The sequence below is a fragment of the Nelumbo nucifera genome, chromosome 7 (assembly GCF_055504915.1).
Source record: "Nelumbo nucifera cultivar China Antique chromosome 7, China Antique-T2T, whole genome shotgun sequence".
Classification (NCBI taxonomy): Eukaryota; Viridiplantae; Streptophyta; class Magnoliopsida; order Proteales; family Nelumbonaceae; genus Nelumbo; species Nelumbo nucifera.
In genome coordinates, this window is record NC_142655.1 from 46615376 (window position 1) to 46636475 (window position 21100).

Here is a 21100-nt window from a genome sequence, read left to right on the forward strand (position 1 = left end):
GAAGCAGTGAAGAAGAATGGGGGAAGACTTTCTTCTGCCTGGTAAGAAAACTCATGAGATAATTATGCAGCTGAATTTACAAGTAACTAATCTTTCTTCATCTTGGCTGGTGCATTCCAACAAGGAGGGGGAGAAAAGTAGCAGGGGTACTGAAGAGGGCAGTAGGAAATGCAGATCGAAGAGGAAGGCATCAAGGGAAGTCGATGATCTTGAGTGGAGGGAGGAAATAAGGATCTTGATTCAGGGGATTGGAGGGTGTGGGGCCCAAGAGAGGGAGGTGGAGGATAAGGAGGAGAGGGGGGAGGAAATAAGGAAGGGGAAATGACAGAGGGTCTTGAGGAAGAGAGATTAACAGATAGGGATCACTCAGGTGAGGGGAGAGTGGAAATTGAGCATCTGGTAGATAGACAGGTGAGGGTTGGAAAATCACTCAGTTTATTTTTCTTGGGTGGGGAGAAAGTGGTTAGAAGGGCAATTGAACAATTTGAAGGGAGGAGGGAAGAATATAATAAGAAAGTTGTAGGGGAAGGGAGTGAGGTGCAGGAGGCGGGGAAGGATGGGAAGAAGGCATATCTGAGGAGTGAAGGCAGAAGTTTGAAGGCCAAAAAGCCGGGGGGGGGGGGGGGGGGGTGGAGCCGTGGAGGTGAGGATGAAGTTGCAATCTTGGATTGTCAAGGGTTGATAGAAGGAAGAAGGGTTTTAGTGAGGAATATGTTGTAGAATTTATTCCAATAGTGTGTTATTGCAAGATTAAAGTGATGACAGAGAGGCTGGTGACAGCCATTGACATAGCTGTGTCAGATTGGATCTTGTTTTATGAGAATTTGATGAAGTCGATAAAGAGGACTTAGGGGACAGAGTTTGGAAAGTTATGGTAATGCAATTTTGTAATTTGGATGATATGTTTTGATTTTCTCTTCATTTTTGTTATGTGTTCAGATGTTACCTTAACACCTAAAAAGATTATATGGCTTTTTTCCTTTTATTGATTTTTTTTTCATTTAGCATATAAAAAAATAATTAAGAGGAAAAACAGAAAAGTACCTGGATACAACCAAAATTTATTAAACCAAACTCTTATTCATCAAATAACTCTTTTCATCATCATCATCATCGTCATCATCATCATCATGAAATGCCTCTTTTCTTTTCAATTATAATGGCTTTATTTATAGACTCAATGTAAGAATTGAGATCTCCCTTTACAAAATCTAATTTGGACTAGGAAGCTAACCCAAAACAACTCTTAATTTCTGTTGAACTAAGAAAAAACAAAGCTAAACCATAGGGCCATTTAATTTGTAAAATAACTCTAATAACTAGTTACTACTTGAACAAACCAAAAATTACTAAATATAGTAAATTATGATTTGTCATAAATAGTTATTACCAAAATTATTATAAGTAGTAAGTCAAAGTCACCATAAATATTGATTTTGATTCTTAATAGGAATGGTAAATTTCTAGAAGACTGGAACTTAACGATATTCATAAGATACCAAAAAATTAGAAAATAAATTTAAAAACTCAATAAAAATATTAATATTTCCATTCACCCAAAAAATCTAAAAGTTTTGTAGTAATCTGAACATTGATTTATATCTTTGTTCTTCCCTTTTCCTGAAGCAGAAAGTTTTTAACACACAACAATTGGCTTCCACCACAAATATTAGATGTGAATCGATCCAAAAGAAAGAGAATATTTTAATATGAAAATAGAAGAAAGAAAGAATATAGCAAGAGAAGAAGAGGAAGAGGATAGGATAAGAAGGGAGAAGGAGGAAAGAGTTCGATAAGTTCTCTCTCCTTTCTCCTAATCAATTTTATTAATTTAATCACATTGAACATCATTACGATGATGCCCTTTATGGAGCGGTCAACTCATAAACATGATTCTTCGTTTCTACCACTCCATTTTGTTGAAGAGTGTAGGTATAAGAGCTTTGATGAATAACTCCAAAGGTATCAAAATATGACGAAATGTTCTTTTCAATATATTCCTTAGCATTGTCAGAGCAGAATATTTTAATACGAATATTAAATTGAGGAAGAATAAATTCATGGAAGTGTTGCACAATGATTGAATTTCATCATGAGAACGCATGGGGTAAATCTAATTTAATCAAGAGAAATTGCCAACAAATAGAATGAAATATTTGTAGCCACCAATAGCAAGTAAACAATAAGGACCCCACACATAAAGTGAACAATATGAAACAGAGAAGCTGATCTTTTATTATGTAATGGATAAGAATTTCTACAACACTTAAGCAAGTCCACATGACTCACAATGAGACTATGTAAGGTTATTCCTTTAAAAAAGTTTGGAAACAAATGACTCAAAGTAGTAAAGGTAAGATGACCAAAGCGTAAATGACAAAACGTGACTTTATTAAAGGACTCTGATGAAATAGACTCCAAAGCATCTCCTTGAGGTGCTACTAGACTCTTGTCAGGTAAATCCAACAAGTATATCACATTTGCCTCATAGCCACCCCCAATCATCTTTTGAGATTTCAAGTCCTGAAAAACATAATGGGTAAGAAAAAAAAGGTTATACTATAATTCATAGACTTTGTTAAATTAACTAACAAAAGATTAGTGTTAAGTTTAGGAGCATGAAGAACAGAAGATAAAACAAGGGAGTCTGGGGTTCTGATGTCCCCCTTGCTTGAAATAGGAGAAAAGGACCCATCAACAAGGGGTATATTTTCAGAGCTAGAAAGGAGTTGGTATGAGCTAAAAAGGTTGGACATGCTGGTCATATGATTAGAAGCACTAGAATCTATAATCCTAGGGATTTCTATGATTACCTAACATAGTGGCATGATTTGAGGAGATCGGGTGTCCTACTGGTCATATGATCATCCTTTGCCAAAATATTTTGTCTAGTTACATCAAACTCAAGGTTGAGTCCAATAGGAAACTCAAAAACCATGTCCCTTTCCTTTATCTTTCTATAAGTCTCAGCATCCTTAGTACTTCCCCAAAGCAATTTTTTAGTTTTTTTTTTTCAAATCCAGTTCAAAGGGGCCGGTTTAAGGTCCATCCACCCCCTGAACTAGTCAAAACCCCGATACACCCTCTGTAGGGGCGTATCAGGAAGCTCCCGATACGATACGTATCAGCCAATACGTATCGATACTTTGAACCTTGACTTCAACATAGAATAATATACAACCATAGATTTCTCCCCTTGTCTTAAATTATTGGCATCATTTTTCAATTTATGGACCCTGTCAACATTCAATTTTTGGGAATATGTTTCTGTGACACTATCCCAAATCTCTGTGCCTGAATCAGACCAAAGGTAATGCTGACTTTTATGCGGCTGCATGGAGTTAACTAACCACCCAAATAACTATGTAGTTCTTTTGCATCCATTTTTCAAATGTAGGGTCAGTTTGGCTTCTTCTTACTGCCTATTAAATACCCCAACTTGCCTCTACTACAAACATGAATCCATATAGACTGTGCCAAGGTAGGTAATTTGTCCCATCTATCCTTGATTGTAGCCACAACATACTACAAAGGTTCTATAGACCCTATCAGACCAACTCCGGACTCTAGGTTCTGCTTTGTCTTGGCTCTAGATTGTTCCATTGACTAGTGACTCTAGACACATTCCCAACTGAATTTGATCCCTTCTAGAAGTTAAGTAACATCTGCCGAGCCTTAGGCACCAGCCTAACTCAACCTCCTTGACCCTTAACTGCGAATCCCTCTAATCGGCTAGGGTTTTGAGCAAAAGAAATGACAGCAACTTCTTGGCATCCTAACAGCCAGATTCTGGATATCTAAACCCTTCTCCAACTAGGCTGCAAGCAACTAAGAAAAATCTGCAATCTAACCCTCCATACACTCTTCCAATTGAAGGGTGTATGAGATTGAAGAGAAAAAAGAGAGGAGAGGGTTGCTCTGATACCAAGATGTGAATCAACTGAAAACAAATAGAATATTTCAATTTGAAAATAGAAGAAAGAAAGAAGATAGCAAGAGAAGAAGAGGAAGAAGGGAGATGGAGAAGAGAGTTTAATCATACTGAACATAATTACAATGATGCCCTTAATGGGGTCACCAGCTCATAAACATAACATAAGAGGAATAAAAAAGAAGTTTATAGGTCCATATAGACAAGGCCATTAACATAAACAAAGTGTTTTAAAAGGTGTGGGAGGTGTGTGCCTCCAGGCGAGGCACCCCCCAAAATGCCCTGAGGCATACGTATGCTAGAGGTGCTGATACCTCTGAGGTGTACGGCTCATACACCTTTTTCATGAGGCGTGCTATAGGCGTATGCCTCATGTGCCTCGTGCACATTTCATATAAAAAGACAGAAAAAAAGAAAAAAAAAGAAAAAAAAAAGGAAATGAAAGGGAGGGGGAAAGATTTTTATTAAAAATAAAGAAAAATGAGATCCTCCTTCCTCTTCTTCCTCCTCCCCTTCCTCCTCCTCCTCCTTCCTCCTCACCCCCTCCTCTTAAGGAGGCTTACGCCTCTTACGTTCTGAACTACACCTCAGGCCTCTAGGTAGTGGAATGCCTCGCGTCACGCCTCCAAGTTTTAAAACATTGCATAAACATAACTAATAAAAGAAAACAAGAATAAAAGAGCACTAGGGCCCATTCAGCCCAATCTCTCTACAATATTAACAAGCAACCAAAAAGAGTAGATAGAAGAGGAAGCAAGAAAAACTGTTACTATAGCTGCTGGCTATGGTAGAAACAGAAAGTAACTCTTTTATCCACTCCTTAGAAGGCCAAAAACAAGAAACAGAAAGTAACCCTTTATTCACCCTTTACAAGACCCATTAAACTCTTTTATAGACCAAAAAACAACTTCCTACTTGTATTTTGACTTCAAAATTAGAAACTTCCTTCTCAAACTAGGTCACTTTTATAACTTTCTAATTCTACTAAAACTGACTTAACATAAAAAACCAGAAGTTAATAAAAACAGAGTCATAAATTTACTATAAATAGAAATTATAAAACATACAATAAATAGCAATATAGGGGAATTATTATAAATTCCAGTGGGGTCCCACTGGGTACCCTGTTGACTTTTATTTTGATCATGACCTGCAGAACCCAAAAGTCAGTCATCTTGAATTCTTCAGTTGGGGCATTTCTACATGTTGGCTTGAGCTGAAAGTCTATAGTTATTTGAGCACTATAAGTGTACTTCACTAGCACCTGATATCAACCAAATCAAACGAGGTTGGACTGTTCAACCAGTTGATTCTTTCTTGATTGATGATGCATTCTACAAATTTACCATCCAACCCCCTTCAATTTCTTTTAGACTTGCTTAAAGTTTTACTTTAACCACTTGTATCACTTACCTATCTGCATCGTGGTGCAATCTACTGATGAGTTTGAACCACCCAACCCCTTTTCTTCATTTCAGGTTCGAGATATATTTTCAAAAGCAGCTGCTGCAGCTCCTTGCCTTCTATTTTTTGATGAGTTTGATTCTATTGCACCAAAGAGAGGGCATGATAATACTGGAGTTACTGATCGTGTTGTAAATCAAGTTAGTTTCTAGTTTTGAGACTAATTTTAAGCATGCAAATTTGAGAACCAGTTTTCTTATTGTCTTCTTCATTTTCTTGCAGCTGCTGACTGAACTGGATGGTGTTGAAGTCCTGACAGGAGTTTTTGTTTTTGCTGCTACTAGGTTGGACTGTTCACCTTTTTTCATGCTTGTATAAATGTCACCAGTGTTTGTATTCTTTTTTTGTCCTGTCACCAGCTGAAGTTTGTATTGTGCATTACAGTCGACCAGATTTACTTGATGCTGCACTCCTGCGACCTGGAAGGCTTGATCGCCTTCTTTTCTGTGATTTCCCATCATGGCACGAGAGGGTAGATATTCTAACAGTTCTTTCTAGAAAGGTCAGTAATGCCATTTTAACAATGCATGGTATTAGTTTCTTTTGTGATTTCTACTGCTGTAGTCGTAAGGTTATGCTGTTTTCTTTCCCATGAATGTTTTTCTAACACACTTATAATCCAAGGGAAAGCTTTAAAGAGGAAAACTTACAACAAGAAATACTTCTGAGATAATAAGTTATGTAATATATGATGTTTCATAATCTGGAATAAACAAAAAAAAAACATAAAAGAAAAATGGATGGATTTTGTATATTTACAGAAGAAGAAAATAAAAAGAATGCCACAGGTTTACTGAAATTGTTCGTAACACTAGAAAAGGCCCCAGTAATGGGATTTTATGCTTGTCTCCAAGGCCCTAACTCAAGATAATTTCACAGCATAATTGTCAAGGCGATGCCTAGGTGACAAGGCACCATTGGAGTTTTCCCTCACCTAATCACCAAGCAGTTTTGTATACTATCTCATAAAATATTATTATAGTCTTAATTTTTTGAGATTAATTATAAAATAGACCTTATTAAACTAAAATAATCATTTTGTGTGTTTATAATACTAATTTATTTTTATCATTTTCTTATTTGTTAGGGTTTAATCCACACAGACATCGCTAACTGCCGTATTAAACCCTCAAAGACTTCAAAACCTAAACTAACAAGTAGGGAAGAACTTAAAGTTTTGTCTAATCAACATATTTTCTTCTGCATCTTCTTATTATTCTTCTCAACTTTTATTTTCTTCTTTTCCTATAAAAAAAAATAGTTGTTCTGCCCCTATATTTTTTGAATTTTCTTTTCTTTCTTCTTTTTCTTCTCATGAATATGTTAATTTTCTAGACTTTAACATGAAGTTTATACTTTTCTTATGAAGATTTTGGATAATCATTATGGAAATATGGTTATGGAACCTAGGAACTACTCTAGGATATATGTTTTTACTTAAAAAAATAAGACCTATTCAAGGTTCGGGCTTCAGGCCTGACTTTATACTGTGTCAGGCTCGGGCTTCGGGCCGGGCCAATTCAAATTTTGGCAAAAGCCAATCCTGAGCCCAGCCCATGAACATGTCTATTCACAGTGATTGTTTTCTTCTTGAAAATGTGTATACATGAGCTCTTTGTTCTTTCCTTGTTGGCTAATCCAACCCATATAATGTTACGCTTCTCTTTGATTTGGTGGCGGAAATGGAGTGAGGAAACTCAACAAGCTATTAAAATACAGAGATCTTATTGCAAGCATGGTATAAAGTGTCTAAGTATTTCCAAATATTTTCACAAAATATTTCCATTACTGTAGATATTGAAACGCAATATTATTGGAGATTATCTCAATATATTCCATAGTATCTTTAATATTTTTTTATTGTTTCAACAAGTTCCACTTTAACTATATCAATGCAGGATTTTAAATTTACATGTATAAGAGGATGATATACTAGTGAAGAAGATAACTGATAACTTACATTATTATCATATTACATAATTTACTTGATCATTTGTAAACATAAAACTTTTGTTTATTAGTATCTTGTTCTTTCTTAGGGACTGTTTTCTAATTTATACTTGATTGCAATTATTGAATTCTTTTTGGGTGAGGTCAAACTGTTGAAGACATTCAATATTTTATCTGCACTTAATTTTCTTCTCTCTACTCTTGCTCAGTCACTGATCATCTCCTGGTTCCAATATGGTATCAGAGCTGATTGGATTGTCCAAGAGAGTTTAGAAGAGCAAAGTGCAAGTTTGGTTTTTTTCCACATCTATCTTTGCGCAATCTGTTGTCACAATCTGCAAGTGGATATTATTAGGCAATGAAGATTTTTTTTTCTGGAATCTTTTAGGGGTGTTTTGATCAGTCCAGTATCTTGAAATTCATTGGGTAACAGAACATATCACACCATAGATCAGAGTGATTTTCTTTGAATGAAGGCACATCCTTTAGATTTAGAGTTTTTTTTTTTCTTTTTATTTTTTTATTTTTTTTGGGGGGGGAGGGTAGGGGGGGCGGCATAGTTAGAATACCATTATATCTAACATGTCTTCTCCAACATTCATTCTCCCATGCACCCCACAATCTATTCTTCTCCAACATCTCTTCTCCCAAGCTTTCTTCTTTGCTTCTCTTCTTATTCTGAAATCTCACTTCTTGCTTTCTGTTTCTACTTATTTACTGCTGCTAAAACACATGTATATGAAATATTATATATTATGTATAATATATTTAGTCATCGGAATAATAAAGCTCAGCTTAGGCCTGGCCTGCCCATGATCACCCCTAACCCAGACCTTATACAATTGGATCGGTTCGGTTTGGGTCTGTCTGGTCTACCTGACTCGTTAACAGCCCTAACTTTTGTCAAACAATCAGAGAACTAAACTTCAAATAGATAGCAAACACACTTCTCCACTAGCAACTCCCCTTCTAATAAAATTTTTAAAACTTAAATATGTTTGGTGTGATCATGTTGTATTGGTCTATGTGCAATGTTTATAGCTGCCCAATTATCATCGTCCTTAGAACTTGATTTGGTAACAAACTACTTCTTACTTGTCCAAGAAACAATATTACCTCTTACAAAGGCACGATAATCTTATGTAGACTACCCATCATCAGTGCTAATTTGATCTAATTTGCATTAGTATGATCCTCAATCCCAAGATGTCCATGACAAGAATAAGGCAAGCCTCTACGAAGAGAGCTCTTCAACTAACACAATATCTTGTCAACTGCAACCACCGGCCGAAGTCTAAGCATGCATAAATATAACAATCTCCTAACCAGCCACTGAAACGAATGTTGCATGGACACCCCACCTTTGGAAGGGACTCAAGAGTCAGTCTGCATTCGACTCTCCAAAAAATGTGTGAGACTTATCTGTAGTGCAAATTAGGCAAATTTACTAAAATGCTCAGCACATCAACTATCCAAAATTACAAAATCCTCACTTTAAACACTTCTATGCAACAATGCTCCAACCATTTTATGCTGTCCAATAGGGCACTCTAGTAATTTTATTTTTCCATTTTACACATAACTTATGATCCATTGTTTGTTGGATCTTTTCAAAATAATATCAAAATTAGGAAAATAATGAAAAACAACTAGTGTGGCCATGTGGTGAATAGCAAAGGCTGTGAGTTTAACTTGTCAATTGTAAAAATAATTTAACTGTTTAAGCTGTTATGATTATATAGTTCTATTCTTTTTATAAGAAATATTTAATAGTAGTGATATTCAATGCATATATAAAATATTATTTATGTGATGTGTCCACAAATCCTAATTTTTTGGGTTCACTGAGTAGGATTTCTTAACACATGTCAGCTTCCAACTCCCATTTTCAACTTGCTCATACATTAGTAGATAATATACAATGATTAGATACAGCCACTTCAATGCCTTGGAACTACTACCTTATCTCTCCTAGTTCTTTAATCTCAAGTTCAGTGCTAAGAACTGTTTTAACAGCTCAATTCTAGTCAAATTTGAACTCTGACTTGCTAACTAATGAACTAAAAATAATGAAACTTTAATAGAAATTACTAGACTAATTGGTGGCTAGGCAGATAGGGCCATGTGGTCGCACTTTGACTTTGACCAAACATCCTTGCACTTAGTAAGACTTAGCAGGTATCCCAAACCCTACATGTCCTTACCTGAATACCCACTAAAACAGAGAGACCACAATATAAAGTTATAGAAGAGTAATAATGAAATTATCAATGATAGTATAGATATGAAAAAACTGTGACAACATGCTTGTTCATGTTTATACACAAGGAGACCGACCGACCATGACTCATGGCCATTGGACTAGTGTCTCTACACCTACATCATTGAAATCTAATGGCTACATGTTGCTTCAAATATGGAAAATATGGATACAACTATCCATTTTTTTGGATCCTGGAGATGCATATGTATTAGTTATCCATTTAATATGTCATTTATCTTAAATTTTTAAAGCATAGTATCTCCTGTTAATGCTTATATCTTTCCAAATTTAATTAATATTTTAGCATCCATAATTTTTGTTGACAGATGTTGTTATTCACAGGTTTAGTACCGCAAGGGTACTGTTGTAATTTTCCCCATCTTTATGTTGTACGACTAGACTAGTATAAATAATAACTACTGCACACGCCTGCAGTATTCTGTGGGGCTTTTCAGTCCTCTCGACTCTCCTCTCCTCTCTCCTCTTCTCTCCTCTCCTCTCTTCTCTTGCTTTTGCTCAACATGGTATCAAAGCAAGTCGTCCATGCCTGAAGGGTGGTGTCAAGCAAACCTGTTGTGTTCAATGTCGAGCAGATAGTCTCTTCATCTCCCAGAGCTGTATCCATCAAACTGCTAATCTGTTGTGTTCAGTTCGACCTTGTGCAAGAAGATGCCTACAACCCAGAAGTTATAGAGAGAGCTGCTAATCTGTATCCATCATCCTGCCTGACTTTTCATCTTCCAGTGCAGAAAAAGGGTTCTAGTTATAGAGACTTTTCATCTTCCAGCCCAGAAGTTGTATCAATTGTCTGTTCGACTGTAGAGAGGCTATCATCTGAGGTTCGTAGAGGAAGTTCTGGTTTACAGAGAGGCTATCATCTGATGTTCAAAGAGGTACTGTTCATCTACTGTTCGGCTGCCCTGCTGATTGACTGTTCAGCTGATTGATGGACTGTTGATGGACTGTATTTCTTTAACAAAGCAGCTATATTCAACTGATTTTTTTTTGTATTTCTTTACCCCTTTGATGGGCTGGTGATGCCCTAAAGCTGGTGTTGTATTGATCTCATTGATTGACTGTTCGGCTACCCTGTTGATCTCATTGACTGTTCGGCTATCAGGTCTGCCGATTAGGTGTGTGGTGAACTTCACCCTGTATTTTCCATTCTGTTGGGGGGGTCATATGACCTCTGTACAATCGTAGGTCATACAGACCTGTTCCAGTACTGCAACAGCAATGTCTTTGCTCCCAGTGAAACCGTAGGTCAGAAGGACCTGTTTCTGTGCTGAGATAGCAAGTGTTCTTTCGTTTGTGGACTGAAGGTCATAAGGACCTGTTTTGTAATAGCCCTGTACGGCAGTACTCCTTTGGTTGCTGTTTTTTTTTTCCCTTAAACCTGAAATCATGGGTAGTGAAGATTCAGCCACATCTGGAGTTTCCTCAATGCTGAATGGAATGGGTGGGGGTGACCTATCCTCTCCTATGGCTGTTGCCCCTCTTGATGGTTTAAATTACCTAGAGTGGTCAAGAGGGATCAAGTTATACATCACTGCAAGGGGGAAGATAGGCTATATTAATGGGAGAATCAAAGAACCACCCTCTAGGAATGCTCAATATGATAGATGGAATCAGGAGAACAGTATGGTTATGTCTTGGCTCTTGGTCTCCATGCAACCTCAAATAAGGAAGAATTTCATGTGGGCTGAAACTGCAAATGAGATCTGGGAACAAGCAAAATCTACATATTCAGAATTGCGACACTATGCCAAGATTTATCAACTGCAGGCAGCATCATCTACTTGTAGACAGGGGGAAAGATGTTTATCAGTATATTACTCTAACTTGACCTCTGTCTGGAAGGAGCTGGACCATTACCAGAATGTGGATTGGAAGTGTGATGAGGATGCCAAAATGTACAAGAAACTTGTCTCCCAGCAAAGGGTGTTTGCCTTCTTATATGGTCTGAATCCTATGTATGAATCTATTAGAGTACAGATTCTCAGCTCTAAGGATCTCCCATCAGTTCAGGAAGTCTATGCTCTTGTACAATCTGAAGAGAGCAGAAGAAATTTGATGAACAGCCCTGGTGGGGATGAAGTTGTGTTGGCAGCAAAAGGGGGTGTCTCTACTAGTGTGGGATCTTCTTCCAGGAAAGGAGATCTCCAGAAAAAAACAGAAGATAAGGACAAATTGTGGTGCACTCATTGCCAGAAACCTCGACACACCAAAGATACCTGTTGGGATCTTCATGGGAAACCAAAATGGGCTCAAGATCTGACTAAGAAGCAAGGTTTAGATGTCAATAAGAAGTCCAGACAGCAAGGTACAAAGAAACACCACATGGCCAACATGGTTACTCGGGAGAATCAGCCCCCCATTTCTACTATGACTCAGACACATCTCATTGGATCTGACCCAAGGGAGGATATTATGAATTCCTTCCGTTACCATTTAGAGCTCTATGGTAGAGCAATTCGTCAGATGGATGCTCCTCCCTCAACCTCATTTGCATCTACGTCAGGTAACCCTGCCATAGCTTTCCATGTTGCTTCTCACACCCCTGACTCTCCATGGATCATTGATTCCGGAGCATCAAAACACATGACTGGTACATCCTCTTACTTTCAAACCTATCACCTTCTATCTGGAAGAGACAAGGTGAGACTAGCCGATGGATCATACACTTCCATAGCTGGTCAAGGAACCCTCTCTCTTCCTCTTGGTCTTATCCTTTTTGATGTCCTTCATGTCCCAAAATTTCCCATTAATTTGTTCTCTGTTAATAGTGTTACTAATTCTTTGAATTGCTCCGTGACTTTTTTCCCTTCTCATTGTGTGATTCAGGATCTGGACTCGGGGAGGACGAGTGGTAGGGGACGTATGGTTGATGGACTTTACATGCTGGAGAATAAGGCTGGTCTTCATGTTACAGAGTCTGAGTCAGTCCTGTAAGAGTAAAGTTTATTTATGGCATTGTTGTCTTGGTCATTTGCCTTTTGAGTCTTTGAAAGTTGTATTCCCAGAACTGTTTAAGTCAATGTCAGTTTCTGATTTTTCTTCTCAAACGTGTCAGTTAAGTAAACATTGTAGAACTCATTTTCTTCAGAAAAATAGTAAATCTGAATCTCCTTTTCACATTGTTCATTTTGATGTATGGGGCCCTGTTACTTTACCATCTGAGAGTGGCTACAAGTATTTCATTACCCTCATTGATGATTATTCTAGATATACTTGGGTATATCCGATGCGAACCAAGGAGGAAGTACCAATAATCATTCAAGATTTCCAGCGGATGGTCTTCACTCAATTTCGGACTGAAACCCAAATTTTTCAGTCAGACAATGCAAAAGAATTTTTTCATAGTGATCTCATGGAGTTCTTTGCTTCGCGTGGTTCACTTCACCGGAGCTCTTGTGCCCACACACCACAACAAAATGGTGTGGCTGAACGGAAGAACCGACATCTCCTTGAAGTGGCTCGGGGTTTACTACTTCATATGAATGTCCCCAAACGTTTTTGGCTTGAAGTTGTTCTTTGTTCTACTTACCTCATAAACTGTATGCCCTCTCGTTGGTTGGAGTACAAAACCCTGCATCAGCTTCTCTTTCCTAAGGCTCCCCTTCTTTCTATTCCTCCTCGTGTATTTGGTTGTCGGTGTTTTGTCCAAAATCTGTCTCCCACCCGTGGGAAATTGGATTCTCGTGCTATCCCTTGCATATTTCTTGGTTACTCCTTCACTCAAAAGGGATACCGTTGTTTTGATCCTGTTTCTCGGAAATTCTATGTCTCCATGGATGTTTCTTTCTATGAAGATGAGCCTTTTTTTCCTGTTTCTCCTCAGGGGGAGTGTAGGGATGAGGAGAAACTGGTTCAGCTCCCTTATCTTCCTGATCCTCCGCCTTTTCATGTGTTTTCTTGTCGTCGCAAAGGCCAACCAAATTCAAGAGTTGTGGAGAATCCGGAAGCTATACCTCCAGTGCCACCAGACTCCTCAGGGGAGGATCATACTCACTCAGGTAACTTGGCTCCCAATGATGTTTCTGATTCTATTGAAAATGATTCTTCTACTGCTAATGACCTTGACCTTCCTATTGCTCACAGGAAAGGTGTTAGATTGTGCACCACTAAACATCCCATTTCCAACTTTGTTTCCTATGAGAACATTTCACCCTCATTCCGTGCTTTTCTTACCTCTATTGACAGTGTCTCTATCCCCAAGAACGTGGCAGAAGCTCTTTCAATTCCTGAATGGACAAATGCCATGAAGGAAGAAATTAATGCCTTTCATAAAAATGGCACATGGGAACTTGTTGATCTTCCTAAGGGAAAGATTCCAGTTGGATGTAAATGGGTGTTCACTGTCAAGCATAGGGCGGATGGAACGGTGGAGAGGTATAAAGCTCGCTTAGTGGCAAAGGGGTTTACTCAAGTGTACGGAGTTGATTATGCAGAAACTTTTGCCCCTGTTGCCAAGATGAACTCCATTAGAGTTCTTTTCTCTCTTGCTGCTAATCTGGATTGGGATCTACATCAGCTTGACATCAAGAATGCATTCTTGAATGGTGACCTTGAAGAGGAAGTTTACATGATTCAACCCCCTGGTTTTTTGGCTCAAGGCAATGAACAGAAAGTGTGCAAGTTGAAGAAATCTTTATACCAGTTGAAACAATCACCAAGAGCTTGGTTCAGCAGATTCCATGTTGCAGTTCAGCAGAAATGATACAAGCAATGTCAATCAGATCACACACTGTTTGTGAAAAGAGGAGAAGGTAAAATTGCTGCCTTAATCGTATATGTGGATGACATAATTGTTACTGGTGACTGGAAGGACGAAATTCAGAGGTTGAAGTTTTTTCTTGCCACTCAGTTTGAAGTGAAGGATCTAGGACCTGCCAGATACTTCCTTGGAATTGAAGTTGCCCGATCAAAGAGGGGTATCTTCATTTATCAAAGGAAATATGTCCAAGATTTACTTCAAGACATTGGGAAGATGGGGGTGAAGCCAGTTGACTCTCCCATTGACCCCAACCATAAATTAGGTGACAACCAAGGTGAACCTCTCAAGGATGTGAAACAGTTTCAGAGGCTTGTAGGGAGATTGTTATACCTTTCTATGACTCGTCCAGACATCGCATATGCTGTTGGTGTCCTCAATCAGTTCATGCATGCTCCTAGGTCCTCTCATCTTGAAGCAACAGAGAGAATCCTCTGATATCTAAAGAAGTTTCCTGGTACTGGCTTGTTATTTCAAAAGCATGGGCATTTGAAAGTTGAAGTTTATACAGGTGCAGATTGGGCTGGATCTCAAAGTGACAGAAAGTCTACTAGTGGCTACTACACCCTTTATAGGAGGGAACCTTGTCACATGGAGGAGTAAAAAGCAAAATGTGGTGGCTAGATCCAGTGTTGAAGCTGAATATCGTGCTATGGCCCACGGGGTAGCTGAAGGCATGTGGATAAAGAATTTGTTGAGTGAGTTGGGTTTCCCAGTGGACAAACCTATGACTCTATTATGTGATAACAAAGCAGCTATAAGCATTGCTGCCAATCCAGTGCTACATGATAGAACAAAACACATCGAAGTTGACAAGCATTTTATTAGAGAGAAAGTCATCACAGGCGAAGTGTGTACTCCCTATGTCAGCTCTGAGAACCAACTTGCAGACATCTTTACAAAGGGTCTAAACCATTCCAGACATCATGATCTCTGTGACAAGTTGGGCATGATTGATATCTATGTGCCAACTTGAGGGGGAGTGTTGACAGATGTTGTTATTCACAGGTTTAGTACCGCAAGGGTACTGTTGTAATTTTCCCCATCTTTATGTTGTACGACTAGACTAGTATAAATAATAACTACTGCACATGCCTGCAGTATTCTGTGGGGCTTTTCAGTCCTCTCGACTCTCCTCTCCTCTCTCCTTCTCTTCTCTCCTCTCCTCTCTTCTCTTCTCTTGCTCTTGCTCAACAATTTTATTATTTATGGCTTAGTATCTGGTGTTTTATCAAGTACATATTGTGTTGCTAAGCATGTACAGGTATCTAGGAGTTATTGCCTGACATATCACTAATAAAGACCATTTTTCATTCATAAAGATCTTTGACTTGACAAATTCTCTTGAAGTACTAAATTGGTCTGGACTTTTCCATGATTCTCAAGTAAACTGGTAGTGTTTTAGAAGGCGTGGGAGGCGTACGCCTGGAGGCACACCTCAAGGCAAGGCGCCCCCAAAACGCCCTGAGGCACTGACACCTCTGAGGTGTATGCCAGAGGTGCAAGAGGCATACGCCTCATATACTTTTTTCATGAGGTGTGCTAGAGGCGTACGCCTCATGTAAAGACAGAAAAAAGGAAAAAAGAAAGAAAAAAAGAAAAGAAAGAAAGAGAAGAAAATGAAAGAAAAGAAAAGGAAAGGGAAGGGAGGAAAAGGTAAGGGAAAAGAAAAATGAGATTCTTCTTCCTCTTCTTCCTCCTCATCCCCCCTCCGCTCCTCTTAAGGAGGCTTACGCCTCTTACATTCTGAACTACGCCTCACGCCTCTAAGTAGTGGAATGCCTTGTGTCACGCCTCTGCATTTTAAAACATTGACTGGTACTAAGAATGGAAGAACCAGTCATCCACCAGAAAGATAAAACTTCCTAGCAGCTTTGTCACCTTTAGCTGCAGCAGCCCCTTTTATTGGGAGAACTCCATATCTTAATGTGGTGGTAACCAGTTGTTAAAATCATACCTGTTTGTAATATTTCTTGCATTGGTTTCTGCACTTTTCTATTGTTCTGAGCTATTGGTATGTTGATCTTGAATTTCTGACTCATGTGTCACTTTCAACATTAATCTTAGCATTCGGTGTTGGTTGTCCTGCTTGTCTAAATTGTTTCAGCTTCCACTGGCTGGTGACATTGATTTGAATGCAATAGCTTCTATAACTGAAGGGTTTAGTGGTGCGGATCTCCAAGCTCTTCTTTCAGATGCACAGCTTGCATCAGTTCATGAGCTTCTGGAAAACAGTGATAGTGGTACACCCGGAAAAATGCCAGTCATCAGTAACACCCTTTTGAAGTCTGTTGCTTTGAGGGCAAAGCCATCTGTTTCAGAAGCTGAGAAGCAACGGCTGTATGGCATTTACAGTCAATTTTTGGATTCAAAAAAGTCTGTTGCTACACAGGTATCATTCAACAACTTTTAACGTCGGAATTAGATAATTTATGCCATGTTGCATCCTTTCAGAATTTCTCTTTAATGTTATTAATACTTGATTATCTGTACCATCTTCTCTTAGAGCACACATACTACCTTGGAAACTTTTTATCTACACCATTACTTTTTGAAGTTTTTGATTTCTTCTAAAGGGCTACACAATGGGGGTAGCCCAACCCATAACCCTCCCAACCCAGGTGCAGGTGGGATTCGATCCCAAGTCTTCGCTACAACCAGCAGGAGACTATCTATTCCCTTATGTTTTCTATGTTTACAAGGGTTTCCCTTATGTGTAATATGTAAATCTTTTAGATTAATAACAGGAAAAAAACAATAGAACTATCTATTCCCCCATAGAAGCACACAGGACCAGGACAATACCTCATAAAAGGCAAATTGTAACTACATAATATTTTGGCATCAAATATCTCTTAAGTCACTCTTCACATCCAGCCTATGTCAAGGCATCAGAGCCCTCTCTGGGTGCCAATCTAGTAGCATCAACTAGTCTTAGTCAGTGCTAGTGTTATCCACTACCTCTTTTTCAAATTAAAAAAAGAAATTATTCAGCTCCTCCAATGTCACTTTTCTGCTAAAATCTCTTAAACCTGTTGGAACTCTATAGACTAAGATACTGTCTACTTGTGTGCATAATATGTCTCTACAATGACATTTTAACTTCAGGTATTGAATTTCAAAGAGAAGGTGATAATACAGCCTGCCTTACCTGTAAATCTGCCTCTTTGAAATGAAATTGGATATTCTTAATAGAGAGGTATTGATTGCTTTGTAACAACTGGTGATAATACTTGTCCTATATTCATGATCAGTAACAACTCAATTGGGATTGCTTGTTTGGAAGGACATTAATCTTAGCGCTGAAATATGTATTGAAAATTTTTATTCAACAGGATGCTCTCAGAGGATTTTAAGACCTGAGCTAGAGATAAATTTTAATTCACAAATAGCTCTGCTAGATAGCTCCAGTTTCTATACCATATGTGGCCTTTCAATTGATAAGTTTGATTTGACATACTGGTGGTTAGATAGGCAATATGGTTAATGGGTGCTCTCTTTGAAGGTACTAGCTAACTAAGCTAATTGGTTAAGCCTTGGATGCTTTTGTACCTCTGACCAGCGATCAGATCCTGCGTTCAGCATTACCATATGATTGCTGATGCACTGACCACCTTTCCATTCAAGGAAAAAAGGAATATTCTAGAAAAAGACAAAAATCTTAGTATTTTTTATGATATAATTTGTTTCTCCTGCTTACTAGGGCATGCATGCACATGGTTATTAACCTAGCAGATACGGACACTGCTATCATGAATAATGCTCTTTTCTGACACGTTACTGATTTTCTGCAGTCAAGGGATGCAAAGGGGAAAAGGGCAACACTGGCATAACAGCACAGCATGTAAATCCAAATAATCCTTAACCCCTTTTTCAACAAGGAAAAATCAGTTCCATGGTAAACTCTTATAATCTAATTCTTCCTTGTTTTAATTTCTAGTTATTATATTGTTTCCATAGTTGACACCATGATACAATAGCATTGGGTCAGGTTGAGGGCTCAATTCCAGCTTAGCGATTAGTTGCGATTCTAATAGAAACTCTGTAAAGGTTATGTTTCAGCAGTCTGAAAAAGGTCCATACCGCAAATTTCCAGAGGTCCACCTATTGATTTCATAGAATTTGTTTTGCTACATCAGAAGGCCATACAAAGTAATCTTGATTAGTAAATGTTTCAATATCTTTCAAAACCATTTTATCTTGGCCATCCAAAGATTTTAGCCCAAGCATGATTACATGATCAATTTGATGTGGTTTTTGAATCATTCCCATTCAAACTGATTATCAATACATCAAAGTTGTTTATGTGTATCACATGGTACTTGAAGGCATAAAACCTTGTAGCTTTATTATTTGTCTTGTAAACTCCAAAGGCATAATAACTGCGGCCTTGCATGATTCTACAGGACAAAAAGGAGGTCGTTGGCAAAGATTTGTCATTGGTAGAAGAGTTCAGATATGGCATTTCCATGTATTATGGGATGTTTTGTGTATTCTTTTTTCACCTTTTTATTCATATTAAGTGCAGGAAAAAGATCATTAATCAAATGGCATCACGAGATTGATGTCGTATGTTGTAAAGTTTCTGAGAAAGGATGTCATCAAGTAACGAGAAAGGTCAAGTAAAAATCTTCTAGTTGATGGAGGATTTAGCTTTTGTTTTTCTTAACCTTAAATTTACTTATTCTTGTAATATTGAGCTAAAGGTTTTTTTGTCTATGTTAGGTACTAGGTAGGAATAAGATGGATAGGCTATAGGAAATGGGAGATATTCCCTCTCAAGTCCCAATTAGAACAGGCATGGCTGTGGTGAGATTTGTACTTGATTCCTTTCATGCAAGGTTCAAAGTATCGTTATGTATCGGCCGATACGTATCATTTTGGGACCTTTCTGATATGCCCCTACAGTGGGTGTATCGGGGGTTTGACCGGTTCAGGGGATGGAGGGCCCAATATGCCCCTACGGCTGTATCGGGCGTATTGATATTTTGAACCTTGCTTTCATGATAACTATTAGAAGGGATTTTCGGCTTTGATAACCTTTGTACTTTGTGAAAAAGTCACTTTTGCCCATTTACAAACCTTAGGGCCAATTTAGACCTCAAACTAAGTTCAAAAAAAGCCATCGTTAGCCCCAAAACATATGGTGTTAGTATACTTGTTCAAGGGTCGGACCGGACTTTGCCTCTTTATCAACAAAAAATGTTCAGGCCCAAGCTTGAACCTGCGGGCTTGAAATTTTGTCCTAGCCCGAAAAATAATGGGCCAGCCCATCGGGCTACCTGGCCAATGAACAGGTCTAGGTGTTAGTGATGTAGTTCATAATCCATTAAATAATGAATAGAATAATAGAAAATACTAAGGTGGCATTATTAAACTCAAAAAACTAAAAAATTGCAATTGGGTCCCATTGAACAAAATCAAAACCATTTAATGTATAACTAATAAATGTTGAAAACAAGGTATAAGTGGATCCTACTTGAAATTGTAGGCGAGTCCCACTTGAAATTTCTTATAAGAGAAATAATAGGTAGGCCCTATTTAAAATTATTAGTGGGTTTCACTTGAAATTCTGTGGGTCTTGTTTAAAATTTTAGGTGGATCACACTTAAAAATTTCCTCTTATAAAAGAAAAATAATAGGTGGGTCCCGCTTAAAATTCTCACCTCTTTCTCTCTCTCCTTCCTCTTCTTTCACCCATACCGTCTCCTCTGACATAACCACTCATCGGAATTTGGGGTCTTCATCGTAACCACCCCAGGGATTGGGCAATTGGAACTTGGGATTTGCCGATATCGTGTGATATCCTTAGCCTTTGGTGTGGACTTGGAGAGATGATTACGAGAGAGACAAGGAGGATGAAAACAAATAACAACGTGAGAAGCAGAGCAGGGACTTGCTTGGACCTTGAGGGCGAAGGTTTCTTGCTATTATACGTTTGAGAATGCTTGGATTTCTTTGACGCCATTGCCACAGGATTAAGACTAGCAACAGCAACAGCTCGATCGTCCGAGCGTGACCTCAACAGTTCATTCGGAAACATGATTGGCAAAGACCGAGTGTGACCTCAGCTCCCTTGTTAACATATGTTTGGTGAGAATTTTCTCCGTCAAATGAATTGACAAATAAAACCCTGCAGATGTTAGGAGTAGTGTGGTGAGTCAATGGGAGGAGGGCATTTAGTTTATATGTCAGTAGATTTGATTTTGCCAATTCTTCGCGCTCTTGTTCAAAGGCTGTAGCCCCGGGTTTGATAAAATGTGGTGTTTCAAATCCGTGTAGAAATCTAGGTGCCCCGTCTAGGAAAGTATGCATTTCTATTTATTAAATGAAGATGACAGCTAATACTTTAACAAATTAGGACTTAGAAGGCCATGCTTCAAGTTGCAATGGGTACTCGAATTTACAAGGTAGGCTAATCGGCAAATCCCAAGTCCCAGTTTCCCAATCCCTGGGGTGGTTACGACGGAGGAGACAGTATGGGAAGAAGAGAGAGAGAGAGAGAGAGATGGGAATTTTAAGTGGGGCCTATCTTTTAATTTTCTTTTAGAAGAGGAAATTTTAAGTGGGGTTCATTTATTATTTTTCTAAAAAGAGGAAAGTTCAAGTGTGATCCACTTATATATGATTTTCAACATTTATTATCAATATATTAAATTGCTTTTATTTTAGATTTTTAGATTTATTATCAATATATTAAATTCTAAAAAAAGGAAAG

The 21100-nt window shown here is 38.2% G+C and overlaps 1 protein-coding gene across 4 annotated transcripts in view; it reads left to right on the forward strand.

Moving 5' to 3' along the window:
• Positions 1 to 19099, forward strand: part of PEX1 (peroxisome 1) — a 124949-nt gene extending 105850 nt beyond the window's left edge. For 2 of the 4 annotated variants that reach the window (XR_737275.3, XR_016078637.1), the window contains exons 13-18: positions 5410 to 5535; positions 5618 to 5679; positions 5780 to 5897; positions 16490 to 16774; positions 18177 to 18280; positions 18789 to 19099. Coding sequence is in view for 2 of the 4 variants with exons in the window: in XM_010275803.3 (XP_010274105.1) it covers positions 5410 to 5535; positions 5618 to 5679; positions 5780 to 5897; positions 16490 to 16774; positions 18177 to 18215 (630 nt within the window). In the remaining 2 variants the exon portion in view is untranslated. Of the gene's footprint in view, positions 1 to 5087; positions 5234 to 5409; positions 5536 to 5617; positions 5680 to 5779; positions 5898 to 16489; positions 16775 to 18176; positions 18282 to 18788 lie in introns of those variants that run through there. The other 2 variants (XM_010275803.3, XM_088891636.1) reach the window with 2 other exon arrangements.
• The last annotated feature ends 2001 nt before the right edge of the window (positions 19100 to 21100 follow it).